The sequence below is a fragment of the Podarcis bocagei genome (assembly GCF_964188305.1).
Source record: "Podarcis bocagei genome assembly, chromosome: 17".
In the NCBI taxonomy this organism is placed as follows: domain Eukaryota; kingdom Metazoa; phylum Chordata; class Lepidosauria; order Squamata; family Lacertidae; genus Podarcis; species Podarcis bocagei.
The window spans coordinates 12,525,439-12,541,249 of record NC_138143.1 but is presented as its reverse complement, the minus strand read 5'-3'; the positions used below and the strand labels follow the sequence as shown (position 1 = coordinate 12,541,249).

Below are 15,811 nucleotides of genomic sequence, written 5' to 3'. Positions count from 1 at the left end.
GAACATCCGCCACGACCTGAAGCAGCTCGGATAGGGAATCCTTGGTGCAGTGGGGAGGTCTAACATATATCATTTGCAGACCGAAGAAAGCAATATTCATTCTAGACATGGGGCAAGTAAGTGAAAGCCATCAATTCCCACTGCTGTTTCTGTTTTTGTCAGAATCCTCTGACATCCTTGTAAGGTTCTGATTTGAGCACAATCTGAACAGAAGCTCAAAATAGTCATCAAAGTTCATTTTGATATAATGTCAGATAAAGCCACTTCCGACCCTAGGGAGGAGGTGGGGTTGCGGGCTTCCCGCCCCCATCTCCTGCGCGGAGGCTGGCTCTCAGCCCCGTGCGTATGGGGGGAATCCTCTGCCGTGTCATCCCTGGCCAGCCTATCGGCTGGCTCAGAGGGCGTGGCTTGCCGCTCTTAAGGCAAGCACGGCAGAGGAGCTTCCTCTTTGCTGCCGATCAGCTGGCGAATTTCCCACCCACCGTCCCTTTAAGGTTTCCCTTTGACCTTGCTATGGACTTCAGTTGGTCGCCGTTAAGGGGCCTGGTAGGAATTTTCCCACTTGGCAAATTGGCACCGGCCATTTGGTCTTTTCGCCTACCTTGTAGCAAATCGTCACAACTTCCATGGTTTGGCGGTGAGGTCAGGGTATTGTTATGTAGGTGGATGGGGGGGAGGAGCGCCATCACCTCCCCCAGTTGTGAAGGGTAGTCTGGTAAAGGACTCTGGGGGCGTGGCCCTGTCCGAAGTCTAGGGAGGCCAGGGCCCAAGGCACACCTCTGAGTGGTGACCCCAGGGGAGTGCCTAGTTGATGTGCATCAGCAGGGCTCCCCCTGCTGGTGTTAACCCTTCCCGGATGAAACGTGGCCACAATTTATTTTAGTTATCAGAGCTTGGTGTGGTGTGAAACAAGGGTCCATCTATTCAGGAAGTCCGCCTGCTGAGCAATACCTCTCTCAGCCCACCTGCCAGGCAACCAGGAGGAAGGTCTCCACAAACTTGGGCCCAACATGGCGCAGGCTGCTGCAGCCTGAGCGTGTGACAGGTGTCCTCTGCTCGCTGAATTAGGGCTGAGGCCTTAAAACTCCACCCACAAGCCTCCTTATGGGAGTCCCCTCACAGGCTATAGATCCTGCCCACAGCTGCATCAAATTGGAACTGCAATACAAGCAGCACATAGGCATGGGGAAGTGAAAAGCTTGCCACCTCAAGCCAGCTGAGGCTTCCCAGTTGAGGCAATTCCTTCCCAACTCCACCAGCCAGTGGCCAGTCAAAACCCGAAATATACTCAGAGTTCAGAATGGATTTAATGATCTTTATTCAGCTCATAGTGGGGGGAGGAATGGAAGTTTCCCCAAAATATCTGCTTTATAGACATTATTTACACAATGGGCTTCACGTGATTGGCTAATTCCAGAATTCTCCTGTAGGCCAATCAGGTTGTGGATTCACTTCCATCTGGAGCTGGATTGGGTGGCTCCAGTGGACCAATCATACTGCTGCATTGTTCTAGGACCAATCATACTGCTGCATTCTGAATCCTATTGTTCTAGGACCAATCAGACTGCTGCATTTTGGATCCTATTCAACTCAGTACATAACAAAACCCATAATACAGAATCAAGGGAGAGGAGCAAGTTTTCTCCATTGCCTCATACCCAGGGCCCCATTGAGGTTTGATGAGGCCCTAAGCTACTGAAGGTAATGGGGCCCTTTATATGTCCAGCTGTCCTTTGTCAACAACAAATTGTCACTGTTTTTTGTGTTGAACATATGCTATATGGTAATTTATGGACCTAATAGATATCTAAAGCCATTTGCACATGTTGCCATGCAGAATGTAGGCACCCTATATATAGAAATGAGCAAACCAGTGATATTTTAGGGAGCAGGCTAGCAGGCGGGGCCCATCATAGGAGCCTACACAACACAAAACACTGTTGCTGTATATAGGTTTTGTTTTATTTGCTTTTTATCTTATATTTTGGAAATGTGCATCCAGTTTTTTTTTCCTTTAAATTTTTTTGGGGCCCCCAAGAGAGTGGGGCCCTAAGCTGTAGCTTGTTTTGCTTATACATAAATCCGGCACTGTTCACATCACATGGACGTCACAAAATGACCCTGTTATGTAATGTCACTGTGCCAAGATTTCCAATACAAGAAAAATGAACACCAAATGAGATAAACTCTTCAGATCAACCTCTGACAAGTAGCTTTTAAGACTCCATAAATGCCTTCAGAACTGGAGGCCAGGGATTGCCAATGCAAATTCAAGTAACCACGACAGGCTTTTTCTGGCTTTGTTATTTTTTACTTTCTTGCATCAGATTGAGGAGGATGGCCCAATTTCCCTGTACTAGGTCACAGAAGATATTTAGATAGCCACAACCAGATACAGCTGGGTGGCAGAAAGTTCACCTTTTTTCTGATAGGTTCTGAGGAGTGTCAGGGGGTGGACGTGTGACTCTTTCACATGTCCTTGCTGGGTTTATAAAGCTCTGGCCTCCAAACGCAGCCAGGGAGACAAAGGCAGAACTCACTTTTCCATTGTGGAGGTTGCAGCATTGTGGTCATCCTCAACAGAGCTCCAGCTCTCAAATCATTCAGGGCCATGTTGGGCCTGCAGTTTGTTCTGGGTATTCTCATATTCCATTTTGGTGCTGCACAGCAGGCAACGTTGTAAGTTATAACCAGCATCTTCTTATAATATTTATTTGTTGGCTGTGATTAGCTTCTTTGTTTAGCACAATGCTGCTGTTTATGAACTTCCAGGCCTTTGGTCAGGCTGACATTTCCAGCTAAGATGAATAGAGAGTCGTTGTAACTTTTCTCCAGATATTATTAACAGGGCAAGGTTAATAAGAGCAAGGTGTGAAAGTCTAACTGTAGGGATTTTTAGTATATATATATTATTGACTTATGCCCCGCCTTTCCCCCAATGGAAAGACGGCTTACAGATAAAAACAAGAAGGTAGGAAAATACTATGAAGCACTGATAAAACTAAAACTATATACATTATAGATATACATGTATAAAATCTGTTTAAAACATACCAATGATTGCAATAAGAACAGCAGGATTTTATGTCAAAGTGTTGTCAAGCTTTCGTTGGTGTCAAGTGGCCAGCAGTTGTACAGAATGTCTCCTTCTTGACAAGTTTCACTTGACAAAATTCCCTTACCTGTACAGGTATTAAAGGTGCAGTAGCCTGAATGAACCAGATTACATTTGTTCCTAATTGTCTGTGAATAATAAAGTATTGAATTTTATAATTAACGCATAGTTCTTCTCGGCCAGTATTGCCTAATGGCATAGCAACTTTCCTCATGCAGCTGAAAGCAGGCTTTCTGCCAAATAGCTAAAGGATGAGCTTTTCATGGGCTGTGAGTTGCTTTTGCTGGTACGAACTTATACAGCTGCTCTTTTGGGATTTCACAGGCAGTATGTCCTAGTAGTGCCTTCAGTACTGCGGAGTGGCTCTGCAAATACAGCCTGTGTGCAACTTCTCAACCTCAATGAGACTGTAAACCTGAATGTCTTTCTGGAATATGAGAGGCGTAATGTAACTGTTTTCCAAGAAGTTGTGCGAAGGAAAAAATTCTTCAAATGCAGGTACTTTGTGGTAAGTATTTCTTGCTTCCGTGACAATTAGAAAGAGGCATAAACGGAGAGGGAAAAGGGAAAGGGGACCACCATAGACTTGTAGAGGTGGAAGGGACACCAAGGGACATTTGGCCCAACCCTGTAAGGATGTTGAAATTACAAAATAGGATAGGGAAGAGGAGCAAGAAGGGATAGGAGGCGTGGGAAAGAGCAGAAAATATTGTTACCTGCTCCCCCTCCAATCTCCAAGCGGTGTGAGATTCCAGGTGTTCCAGATGCTTACTCATGGTTCGTATTCCCTTTTGGAAATGAGGCACAGCAGAAGCTGTGGTGTCGTTATGATATATGGTTTATTTACACATATATACAACCTCAGCTTACGATGGAGGGGTTCCAAGCAATGGCTTTCAAGCAAATTCTGTTTCTCCCATTCCAGCCGCTTTGGAGTCAAGTTGCTAGCCCACATGGTGCTCTGATCCTCACCCCCTCTTCAGTTTGCAGTGTTTTTACACTGGCACCTCCCCCCCCCACTCACATTGGGCAAACTACCCTTCTGGAACTCTCTCCTAAAAACTCTGGCATTATCTTCTGCTAACTACCCAGAGCCCGGAGCGCGGCTCCACCCACCTCCTGGCTGGCATATCCTTTACCTTCTTGCCTTATTTTTATTCTGTAAACGATCCTGAGATCTTTTGATGAGGGGTGGTATCTAAATATAATAAAAAATCAAATAAATAAATAAATAAATAGGTAAAGGTAAAGGGACCCCTGACCATTAGGTCCAGTCGTGGCCGACTCTGGGGTTGTGGTGCTCATCTCGCTTTATTGGCAGAGGGGGCCGGCGTACAGCTTCTGGGTCATGTGGCCAGCATGACTAAGCCGCTTCTGGCGAACCAGAGCAGCACACGAAAACGCCATTTACCTTCCCGCCGGAGTGGTACCTATTTATCTACTTGCACTTTGACTTGCTTTCAAACTGCTAGGTTGACAGGAGCAGGGACCAAGCAACGGGAGCTCACCCCGTCGCGGGGATTTGAACCGCCACCTTCTGATCAGCAAGTCCTAGGCTCTGTGGTTTAACCCACAGCGCCACCTGCGTCCCAAAATAATAGATATAATACATAAATAATTGGTCCACCACCTCTTTCCCCCCTCTTTTAATGGCCCATCTCTCTAGGTGATTTCCTGAATGGCTTGGCCTGTATTTTAAGCACTTTGCTAAGTTTGGCATCTGGCACACAGGAATTAGAAGAGAGGTTCTGGGATGAGAAGGGGAGTCTTATAACAATAAAATAATTATTAGCTGAGAATGCATGGGAAGCATTTTAAATGCTATCTTTGCAAGAACCCTTTGGAATAGGTCATTATTCAAAATATTCTCATCTTCCTATGGCAGACATAGTGCAGAGGCGGGAGGCCTCACCCTACTAAATGAAGGTCCCTATCAGGGACTGCTTAACTGACAACTTCCCAACTCTCACCTGTTACTTCACCATTACCCTACCATCAGAAACAGGGCAGCCAGTTAAGTTGGTCAGTCTGCCAATTTCAGAGCATTATCTATCTTGTAGCTAACAAAATACGGTGCAAATCGAACTGTGCTTTTAATTGGAACAACTCATGCATTCCTGTTGACATTTTTCAAAGTCAAACTGCTGAAGAATCACAGCACCTGCTGTGGTTGCAGAGACCAGCAACTCGTAACAACTGCTGCCTCCTGTGTTGTTTTTGCTGCGTTAGTATGGTGTAGTGGTTAAGAGCGGTAGGCTCGTAACCTGGTGAACCGGGTTCGCGTCCCCGGTCCTCCACATGGAGCTGCTGGGTGACCTTGGGCTAGTCACACTTCTTTGAAGTCTCTCAGCCCCACTCACCCCACAGAGTGTTTGTTGTGGGGGAGGAAGGGAAAGGAGAATGTTAGCCACTTTGAGACTCCTTCGGGTAGTGATAAAGCAGGATATCAAATCCAAACTCTTCTTCTGAAGTGATCTCTCTGGGGTACCAGCCTGGGCAGTGTGTATGGAGGCCCTGGGCTGCCCAGACAATCAGACCCCCTCTTGACCTTTGCTGATAAGGTCCCAAGGAAAGCAGAGTAATACGTTTGGTACCAGCCTGGCTGCAGAAGTTGCCGGAGGGAGGTGTTCAAGGCAGCATCCAACTCCATTCCATTCCAGCTCCCAAAGATATCCCGCAAGGCAGGCGATGTTTAGGATCAGTTTTCCTTCTCCTAGGCAGGCTAACTTCCCAGGCTGATGAGCCCCATCTGTTCCACAAGGCAGCATTTGGGGGAATTAAGTCCCCAAATAGATAACATATCCAATATTAAACTGATAAGAACTTCCTTTGGCTAACATCAAGTGCATTATCTGTTCTATCACATATGTTTACCAGACAGGTAAGCCATGTAGCTGTGAGATGCAGGGAAGGCAACTACAGGTGCTAGAATCCTTTGGAGAAAATGGTGGCAAACCACCACACATTTACAGGTCTATTGTTGTATCGCTTGGTTTCTTCCCTCACAGGTCCCTGAGGCCAGTTCCAACCCTGTGGCTTACATTACCATCTCTGTCAAAGGCGCCACCGTCAATGTGACAGAGAGGAGGGTTTTGGCTATACAGAACAAAGGCAGCGTTGTTTTTGTTCAGACTGACAAACCCATCTACAAACCTGGACAGGAAGGTAAGTGATGGTCACAGCATTATCTCTTCTACAGCAATGTGTAAAAAGTGTTTTGCAGCCCTTCCCAGACTCATCATGAATAGTCTAAATGCTGTAAATATGGGGAATTTTGGCAAGAACTGTGTGTTCAGCAGCAGACCCTGGTCTGGAAAGCCAAGACACTACTTTTTCTGGGACAAATTTGTGGAGGGGGGAATTATGGATACCACATCATCATCATCATCATCATCATCATCATCATCATCATCATATTTACTTATACCCTGCTCATCTGGCTGGGCCTCCCTAGCCACTCTGGGCAGCTCCCAACATATTAAAAACATGATAAAACATCAAACATTAAAAACTTCCCTAAACAGGGCTGCCTTCAGATGTTTTCTAAAAGTCAGGTAGTTGTTTATTTCCTTGACATCTGGTGGGAGGGCTTTCCACAGGGCGGGTGCCACTACCGAGAAGGCCCTCTGCCTGGTTCCCCGTAACCTCACTTCTTGCAGTGAGGGAATTGTCAGAAGGCCCTCGGAGCTAGACCTCAGTGTCAGGGCTGACTGATGGGGGTGGAGATGCTCCTTCAGGTATACTGGATCAAGGCCGTTTAGGGATTTCAAGGTCAGCCCCAACACTTTGAATTGTGCTTGGAAATGTACTCAAATGTGGTCTGACTGCTGAAATGTCCATAAATCTGCTACCAGAGGCAGTGTTAGGTTAGTGTGACCCATGTGGCACAACTCAGCACCACCACAATCCTATAGAACGGAGGGCAAGAGGCAGAGGGAGGAGCACTGAATTTTAGCATCATACAGGGTACTGCGGAAATTTTAGAGCCCCAAGTCCACCACTGCTGCAACAGATTAGTACAGGCTGTATACTGGGTTGGGAATGCAAGGAGGAAACCTAGAAAGGCTAAACTACTTAGGTATTAGGTATAATAACCCAGATTTCAAACTCAACCCACTTGACAAACCATGGTGAATAAAACTGGTAATCTGAGTCAACCTTTACTGTATGGCTGAGGTGGAATTTGAATGCAGGTTTTTCATGTCCAAATTGATCTCTTTTTTTCCTGGATTGCAGTTTCCCAGAATGATAAAAACTTGCTGTTAGCTAGCGGGAAAGCAAGTGAATTTCTCTCAGTCTTTTCCTTTCCCCTTCCACAGTGCTCTTCCGAATTGTTTCTCTAAATACGCGTTTTCAACCTGATCCTCAAACTGTAAGTATATGGTCAGGAGGAAGAATTTCCAAAATGCTCCTGGTTTATATTAAAGTCTTTGTGAACCATCTCATCCGCTTTAAAAAAGCAGATGCACAACCCATAACAATAGCTTAACAGCCAAATAAGCACGCAGAGTCTGAGGCAAAACTTTTTGGTTTGGTGTTTGCTTGGTCTGCTCCTAAATAGTAGTCTATGCACGTAACTCCAAATGAGATTGAATCAGACCAAAGTAAACAGTTTCAAAGAAGCTGTCTATGCAATTTGGCCTACTAATAAGTGCTTCACACACATGCAGCATTTTTGCTTTGAAGTTAAAAGCTAATGTTCTCCACTAAGGTTCCTGCAAATGGACTGAACATACCTATTGTGTCTGTGAATGATTTTGAATACTCTTTCTAGGAAATGAAGCAACTCTGGTCATTGTTGGAAAGTCAGTAAATAAATTAAACTTGTGGTAGATGGAATGGAAAGTTTAGCCATGGAACAAAGGGATATGATGACGTTTTAGTTATCCATTTAAAACGTATAGCAGCCTTAGCAGTTGTTTTAACAGCAATTATCTGCATTCTTGGCAAATTTATCAAAGCAGCAAATCTACAACATACGCATACAACAATAGTTTAGTACATGTTACCAATGCAGACAGGCTAATTTGTGAAAATCTAGAATTTCTTTTACCTCGGTTCTGATTAATGATGTCCTCAGGTTTGCCCATTTATTGGGGGAAAGGCAGTCTGCCTTGAAGGACAGGAGAACTGTCTATGGCTGTCTGCTAGCAAGCATACTCACCCAATATATTTTTGTTCATTCCTATGCATAAAATGCACAATATCGCAGCGTTTTAGCTGCAAATACTAAAAGAAGACTTGTTTCTAATCTTGCTCATTGCCTGAAACCTATTCCCTTATTTTGTTCCACCATCACTGAGATGTAAGCTATGCTGCCTCATATATTTAACAGAGCGAAACTGCACCATTTTTCATTCAGGGTTCAAATCATCCCTTTAAACACTTGTTGATTGGGAGTTTTGATGCTGAACTCTGAAAAGCTGTTGACATTTAAAATATTTTTCAAACACTAACATTCTCTTCACATTTATCTCTTTCAGTATCCTTTGGTCACCATTCAGGTAAGAGTCTTTATTTTTAAAAGATGCGTATCTGTATTGTATTGTATTGTATTGTATTGTATTGTATTGTATTGTATTGTATTGTATTGTATTGTTGCACCCTAGTCTCTGATCAGTGTGAGATTCCAGGGGCTCCAGGCATGTTTACCCAGGATTCATGTTTCCTTTTGGAAATGAGGCACAGTAGAGATTGTGGTGTCTTTCTGATAGATGGCTTATTTACACATGTATACAAGGGGTTCACAGCTTCAACACCCCCAAAGGGTCTTGCTTCTCCCTTAGCCACAGCCTTGGATTCAAACAGAACTCAGACATTGCTCTCTGAACCTCTGCTCACTGCTTTGCATCATCACAGCAAACTCTGCTCAGAAACTCAGGCTTTGTTCTCCTATCTAAGAGGTGGAGAAAGGTGCCACTCATTTGTCGTCTAGCACAGAGCCTTCTTTTCTTTGTTCTCTTAGTGGCCCATCACCCAGGTGATGGGTAGCTTATATTTAACACTTGCTGGATCCAGGAGATGGGTGAGTCTCAACCAGACTAAGACTCATAACTCTATTGTGCTTAAAACTGATTAAGTTTATGTGATTATTTGTAATATTCAGCTGCACCAGGGAATAAAGCAATTGGCAAACAACTTCTGTGAGGAAAAGGAAAAGTGCAGTTTGGCTGGGCTTAAGGCACAATCCACATCTATCTTTGTGTGAGAGGCAAAGGACTAGGATGAGGGTTTAGGAGGGGAAGAAGAGAAGGTACTTGGTGTCAGGGACTGGCTAGATGATGAGGATAGTGGGGGTACCAGCTGGGGAACCCCCAAGGGAAGCTGCAGAGGAGGAACACTCAGAGCCCTAGGATTGGTGGTAGGGCGCTGAGGTGGGTCAGAGGAAGAATGGAGGGAGGAATGGTTGAATGCTGAAGAAGAAACATGCTTTAGTGAGCAAGGAGAGCCTGTGACAGAGAGCAGCTCCAAGGACACGCATGGCAATGCGTAGGGTGGAACAGAGATTACAGGTGCCCCAATGTAATTTGAGGCTGCTTGGGAAATATCTGGCAGAGAAGGAGACCTAGAGCATGGGTAGGCAAACTAAGGCCCAGAGGATCTGGCCCAATTGCCTTCTAAATCTGGCCCACAGACAGTCTGGGAATCAGCGTGTTTTTACATGAGTAGCATGTGTGCTTTTATTTAAAATGCATCTCTGGGTTATTTGTGGGGCATAGGAATTTGTTCATTATTTCCCCCAAAAAAATATAGTCCAGCCCCCCACAAAAGTTTGCTGACCCCTGACCTAGAGGAAGTAGAGGGCAGGGACAGTCAGTCCTGTCAACTGTTGGCTTCCTCACAAACATTTTTTTTGCCTCTATGTTGATAGCCTTCAGATTTGGGCTGGTGTTCACTGCTACCTGCTGACTGCTAATCTAGTTCCTCCTGAAACTAAGCAACCTGAGTTGAATCTTTGGCTTCTTGCCTTAATGTGCCTTTATTCTGCGCTTCTAGGATCCCCAGAGGAACCAGATATTCCAGTGGAGAAACGTAACGTCTGAGATCTCTATTGTTCAGCTCTCATTCTCAATAATTTCAGAGCCAATTCTGGGAGACTATGAAATCATCGTGCAGAGTCAATCGGGAGCTAAGACCTCTCATATGTACTCTGTCCAGGAATATGGTAAACATGTGCACCTGTTATTTTCTAAGGTTCAGAAAACAATTAGGACTTGCTGGAAGATGAAGGTCCTTAATTTTCTGGCCTGGTATAAAAATGTTAAATCACAGAGCCTAGGACTTGCTGATCAGAAGGTCGGCGGTTCGAATCCCCACAACGGGGTGAGCTCCCATTGCTCAGTCCCTGCTCCTGCCAACCTAGCAGTTCGAAAGCAGGTCAAAGTTCAAGTAGATAAATAGGTACCGCTCTGGTGGGAAGGTAAACGGTGTTTTCATGCGCTGCTCTGGTTCGCCAGAAGTGGCTTAGTCATGCTGCCCACATGACCCGGAAGCTGTATGCCGGCTCCCTCAGCCTATAGAGTGAGATGAGCGCCGCAACCCCAGAGTCGGTCACAACTGGACCTAATGGTCAGGGGTCCCTTTACCTTTACTAATAAAGGTAGCAACTTGGATTTTCAGAAAAGCCACATACAACACACAGAATGTTCAAAGGCAAACACATACTTGTCAAAGCTGGAGTTGTATGTATTTGCTGGTAAACAAACCTATTAAATAAAGCTGACATTTTAGTAAAGCACCTAAAATGCAATTACGAAATGAAACAGTAAAACAAATCGTTCAGTGAGAGTCAACCGCTTGTTTTCAATGCTGTTTCCTTATAATAGTATCACCGTTCTCTTAGACGATTCTCGGTGCAAATGACATAAATTATCTTTAGAAGGTTTTCCCATTTTAAAGCAGTATAAAATATATTTTAAATAATAATAATCCTCAGTGCTGATAATCATCTGGGAAGTGTGAGGATGGTCTGTCTCAAAAGGTGGGTCAGTTGAGGAAAAGGCTGACCAGACAAGCCTCAAACTTTGCCTCACACACATGCCAAATCACTGGTGGAGCATATACCTGTACGAATAGTGCCCTGGGGTGTGTGTGTGTGTGCGCGCATGAGGAACAGCACATGGAGGGAGCCTGCCGCAGCTCAGCTTGCAAGGGGGGCACATTCATGCACCACAGTGCAGCCAAAGAGGGGGGCGGTGAAGCAGCCATCGACTTTCCTCCTCTCTGCCCCCAGGTCTGACCTGACCCAGGAGTGGAGCTGCAGCGTTGGGCCATCGTGAGAGGAAATTGTCTCTGCAACTCCCTTGCATGCTGGAGCAAAGCTCCAATGAGAGAGCCTGTCATGGGGGTGCCTAGTCGTGCCCCCTCAAAAAAATGTGCCCAGGGCCATGGCCCCCTCACGCCCCCCCCCCCCATGCTACACCAACGTGCCAAAGTGTTCAAAATCGCAAACTGTTTCTCTGGAATATATGTTTGGCTGTGTCTTTTTCACTCTTCAGCATTACCACTGTATGACATCACTATCAGTGCACCGAAAACAGTCTCTGTGGAGAATCCAGATTTCGTTGTGAAGGTGTGCAGCTCGTAAGTATTGGGCCCAATGGCTGAAGTAGACTTTTTTAGTGGTGGAGGCTGATCTACTGGGGCTAAGGCACAACACTACCTTTGAAAATGCCAGGCAATTATTAAAAATTCCCTACTTACAGTCTCAAAGCCATGTACTCTTTCCTGTCCCACACATAGTTCCCTCCATTCACTCATTAAAAGCTGCAGCAACTGTGGGGTGGAGTCAGGTAAGTAACTAAGTCTGAGCCACATACAAATCCAGAGCTTTTTTTTCAGAAGGTATCGATGGCTCTGCTTCCAACAGACCCCTTTCCTAGCTTGAGTTCAGAATAACTTGAATGGAGAGGGGTGAAAGAAAATGCTGTTAGTATTATTTAGAGCTTGCTTTTTGTGAATTTATCAATGAATTTTGAAAACAAAAAGCTTGGTCTCTGTACTTATCTGGATATGACTCCACATCCTTCCCCAAAGTTCAGATATAGCAGCAGCTGATAATGATTATTCACATTTTTAAGACTGAGATATGCATGGAAAATATGTTCTGCTGTGCTCTGATGTACTCAAATGAAACATTTATTTATTTGCCTGTTGGTGGAATGCTTTGTTTAGAAAGGTTTTTAATGTTTGATGTTTTATTGTGTTTTTAATATTCTGTTGGAAGCCGCCCAGAGTGGGCAGCATATAAATAATATTTTATATATATATTGAAGGGGTATGTGCAAACTCAGTAGCCCACCTTCTGCTTCCATTGTTTTCTCCATTTAGAGAAAAAGATGTTTTGGGTTAATTGAATAGTTAAATAAATTTTGTGGTGGAGAGAAAACACATGCAACAGGAAGCCCTTCTCCTTCGCATTCTAAAAGTATTTGCGTTAATTTTTTAGTGATTGATGTGTAGGTATAAACAGTGCATGAATTCAAAAACTTATGTTGTGGTATGGCTTAAGTTCTAAATACAGTGGTACCTCACAAGACGAATGCCTCGCAAGACAAAAAACTCGCTAGACGAAAGGGTTTTTTGTTTTTTGAGCTGCTTCGCAAGACGATTTTCCCTATGGGCTTGCTTCGCAAGACGGAAACGTCTTGCAAGTTTGTTTCCTTTTTCTTAACACCGTTAATACAGTTGTGACTTGACTTCGAGGAGCAACTCATAGAACGCAGTGTGGTAGCCTTTTTTGAGGTTTTTAAAGACTTTGGTGATTTTTGAAGCTTTTCCAAAACTTTCCCGACACCGTGCTTCACAAGACGAAAAAAATCGCAACACGACAAAACTCGCGGAACTAATTAATTTCGTCTTGCGAGGCACCACTGTATGCAGTTTGGAGTCAATCTTGTCTGAAAATCATACTTGCCCCCCCCCCTTACATGGAAAGTCTTCCTGTGTCCATAGATGTGCAGAGAATAATTGATGCTTTTTCAGCAAGGAGGAGACAATGGTACTCTGTACATGAGTAATGGCACCCTTTCATAAATAAATGATGCACAGGTCATATTGCGATGGAAATGGCAAGGTTAAAAATTGCAGCCCCACCTAGTCAAAATGTTAACAGCCACCACTTTAAGGAAGGTTATGTAAGGAATCGGCTGATGCCTAAAAAATTTATGTCAGCATGCAAAGGCAGCTGACATTTGCTGAGGCTGAATGCAAAACTCATCAGGTGCATTTATCAGAGGAAACACATTTCCAGTGCATCTCTGAATCTGTAGTCCTTTCTGTATTTCTAGCTCTTACGTCTAGGCCATCTATTCTCAAATACTGTATGCTTCTTTCCCTTCTAGGTATACGTATGGGCAGCCAGTTGAGGGGAAAGCTCACCTCAGTGTGTGCAGAAATCTCAATTTTTATGGAACTTGCAAGAGGGAACCTATCTGTGAATCTGTTAATAAAGAAGTAAGATACATAGTTCCTTATCATTTTCTGTCCTTCTCCTCCCTCCATTGTCTTCTCCTGTTTTCCTTTCCCATTAGGCCTTTTTGCACAGTCAGAAACATTTATTCCACAAATAATAATGCAGTCCAGTTTGCAATGAAGTCAAAAGTGCTGCATCGTCCAATCCTTTGAATTATACGCCGCAGACCTCAGCCCAGTGTAATATCCACAGTACTTATCCTGCCCTCAAGTAATGGATAGGGATGGAGCTGTGTACAGACTTGCTGCCAGGAGACAGATCATAGAGAATCACAGAATTGTAGAGTTGGAAGGGACCACAAGGGCCATCTAGTCCAACCCCCTGCAGTGCAGGAATATGCATCTGTCCCATGCAGATATCAAGCCCGCAACCTTGGCATTATCAGCACCACACCAGTGGCGGAGGAACCCTCTCTGGCACCCAGGGTGGGATGCCGAGGGGCGGGGTGAACCGCCCGGTGGCGCAGGCACGATGTCCATATGGAGTGTGCATGTGCGGCATCCTGTATGGAGTGCCACTTGAGGGGGGTGACACATAGCTGTCAACTTACAGATTTGAAAATAAGGGACCAGCAGTCTCGAAAATAAGGGATCAGCAGCCAAAATAAGGGATTTTAGTCAACCAGCAGCCAAACGAAGCCTCAAGTGGTGGTTCCCACAGCGCGGCAACCCGGCAAAGGGGATGCAGCAAGGAAAACCACCATCAGCTCTCTGCTGGGAAGCACTGAGCAAAGGCGAGTCCCCAGGCAACGCAGCCGATTTGATCGGCACAAAGCATGCAAGCTCCACCCCCCAGTCGTTCTTAGACTCCTTACTGGGTGAGCAACGCAGCCAAGCAACACAGTTGGAGCCTCCCTCCTCCCTGGCCGGCAGGGAGGGAGGGAGAGGAGCTGCTTCCTTTGAAACCCGGGAAATTTAAGAGACATCATCAATAAGGGACAGCAGCAGGACCCGGCGCTGGGATAAGGGACTTTCCCGCCAAATAAGGGACAGTTGACAGCTATGGGGTGACAAGATGGGTCCTGCCTTTTCCCAGCTGTGGAGCAGCCATGGGCGCGCACAGTCAATATGAGCACCGCTTACGAGGCGTCTGAACGGGCTGCTGCACATGCACATTCTGTACGGGCTGCCATGCATGCGGCATCCTGTACAGACTGCGCATGTGCGGCATCCCGTATGGAATGCGCACATGTGGCATCCATACTGACTGTGTGTGCCCTTGGCCGCTCTACAGCTGAGGGGAGGCAGGGGCCATCTTGTCACACACACCCCCCCAGAGTAGCACCTAGGTGGGACCGCCCCCTCCGCCCCCCACTTCGTATGCCCCTGCACCACATTAATCAACTGAGCTAGCCTCCCCCCTTTTCCAGTCTGTCGGATGTCAGCTCTAACATTGCCTCTACAAATCTGAACAAAACAAAAATGGTTCATAAAACTGGGGGCATGCGGGGACATAAGAATAAGGAGCCATTGCTTGGTGCTCATTTTTGCTTTTCATTTATTGCTGCATTCTAGAATTAACTACAGCTCACCTCGTTGGTCTACAGAGCCCCAGGAATTTTGAGTTCCTTCCTATATGAATAAGTATCTGGGTCACAGCACAAAGCCAGGGCCATGGAAACCAGTAGACTGGGGATTTGTGGAGTGGGATCATTTTCCTACTGTATTCTTCCTTGTGGAGTAATGGTGTCATAAGTCACCAAGTTCAGTCTGAAGCTTATTGGGTATAGGCTTCTTTGGTTATAGGCAGTATTGGGTACAGGCAGTAATTGGGTATAGGCAGTAATTGGTTAAAGCGCTCTAATGGCCTGAAAGCTGTTATTGGCTGAGCTTCCCCAGAATCCCGGAGAGGAGATAAGGGCAGACAGTAGGATCAAGAGATGCTGTGACAGAACAATTAGGGACCTATGAGAATACATGTCTGAGATGTCAGGAGGCCAAAGGGCCAGACATGGTCATGAGGGTTGTGGGAAGGAGCAGCCCAGGGGAATCTCAGAAGGGAAAGAAAGAGAAAGCTGGGAGAGAAAGCTGCAAAGATAAGGAAAGTTGGCTTGCATTGATTTAAAGACCTCTGAAACTTCTCTAATTTATTAATGGTGGGCTTCCAGAAGCAATTTCCAGCATACATTGGATACTACATGAAGAGGAAGATGTTTTTTTTAGGGCTGCCTTGGCTTGAGGAATTTAGGAGCAAAGGATAGGGCATGCAGTCAAATTTTCTCA

General features: G+C 45.3%; 2 protein-coding genes across 3 annotated transcripts in view; one reads left to right on the top strand and one right to left on the bottom strand.

Annotated features, from left to right (window-relative positions):
- LOC308576859 (olfactory receptor 10T2-like) overlaps nt 1-15,811 on the bottom strand; it is a 158,780-nt gene that overhangs the window by 139,545 nt on the left and 3,424 nt on the right. The window lies entirely within an intron of this gene.
- LOC308576589 (ovostatin-like) overlaps nt 2,574-15,811 on the top strand; it is a 55,164-nt gene continuing 41,926 nt past the window's right edge. The window contains exons 1-8 of one of the 2 annotated variants that reach the window (XM_081176110.1): nt 2,574-2,679; nt 3,440-3,623; nt 6,124-6,280; nt 7,435-7,487; nt 8,599-8,619; nt 10,112-10,280; nt 11,614-11,698; nt 13,459-13,570. In XM_081176110.1, the coding sequence (XP_081032236.1) occupies nt 2,612-2,679; nt 3,440-3,623; nt 6,124-6,280; nt 7,435-7,487; nt 8,599-8,619; nt 10,112-10,280; nt 11,614-11,698; nt 13,459-13,570 (849 nt within the window). In that variant the 5' untranslated portion in view covers nt 2,574-2,611. Of the gene's footprint in view, nt 2,680-3,439; nt 3,624-6,123; nt 6,281-7,434; nt 7,488-8,598; nt 8,620-10,111; nt 10,281-11,613; nt 11,699-13,458; nt 13,571-15,507; nt 15,630-15,811 lie in introns of those variants that run through there. The other variant, XM_081176111.1, reaches the window with a different exon arrangement.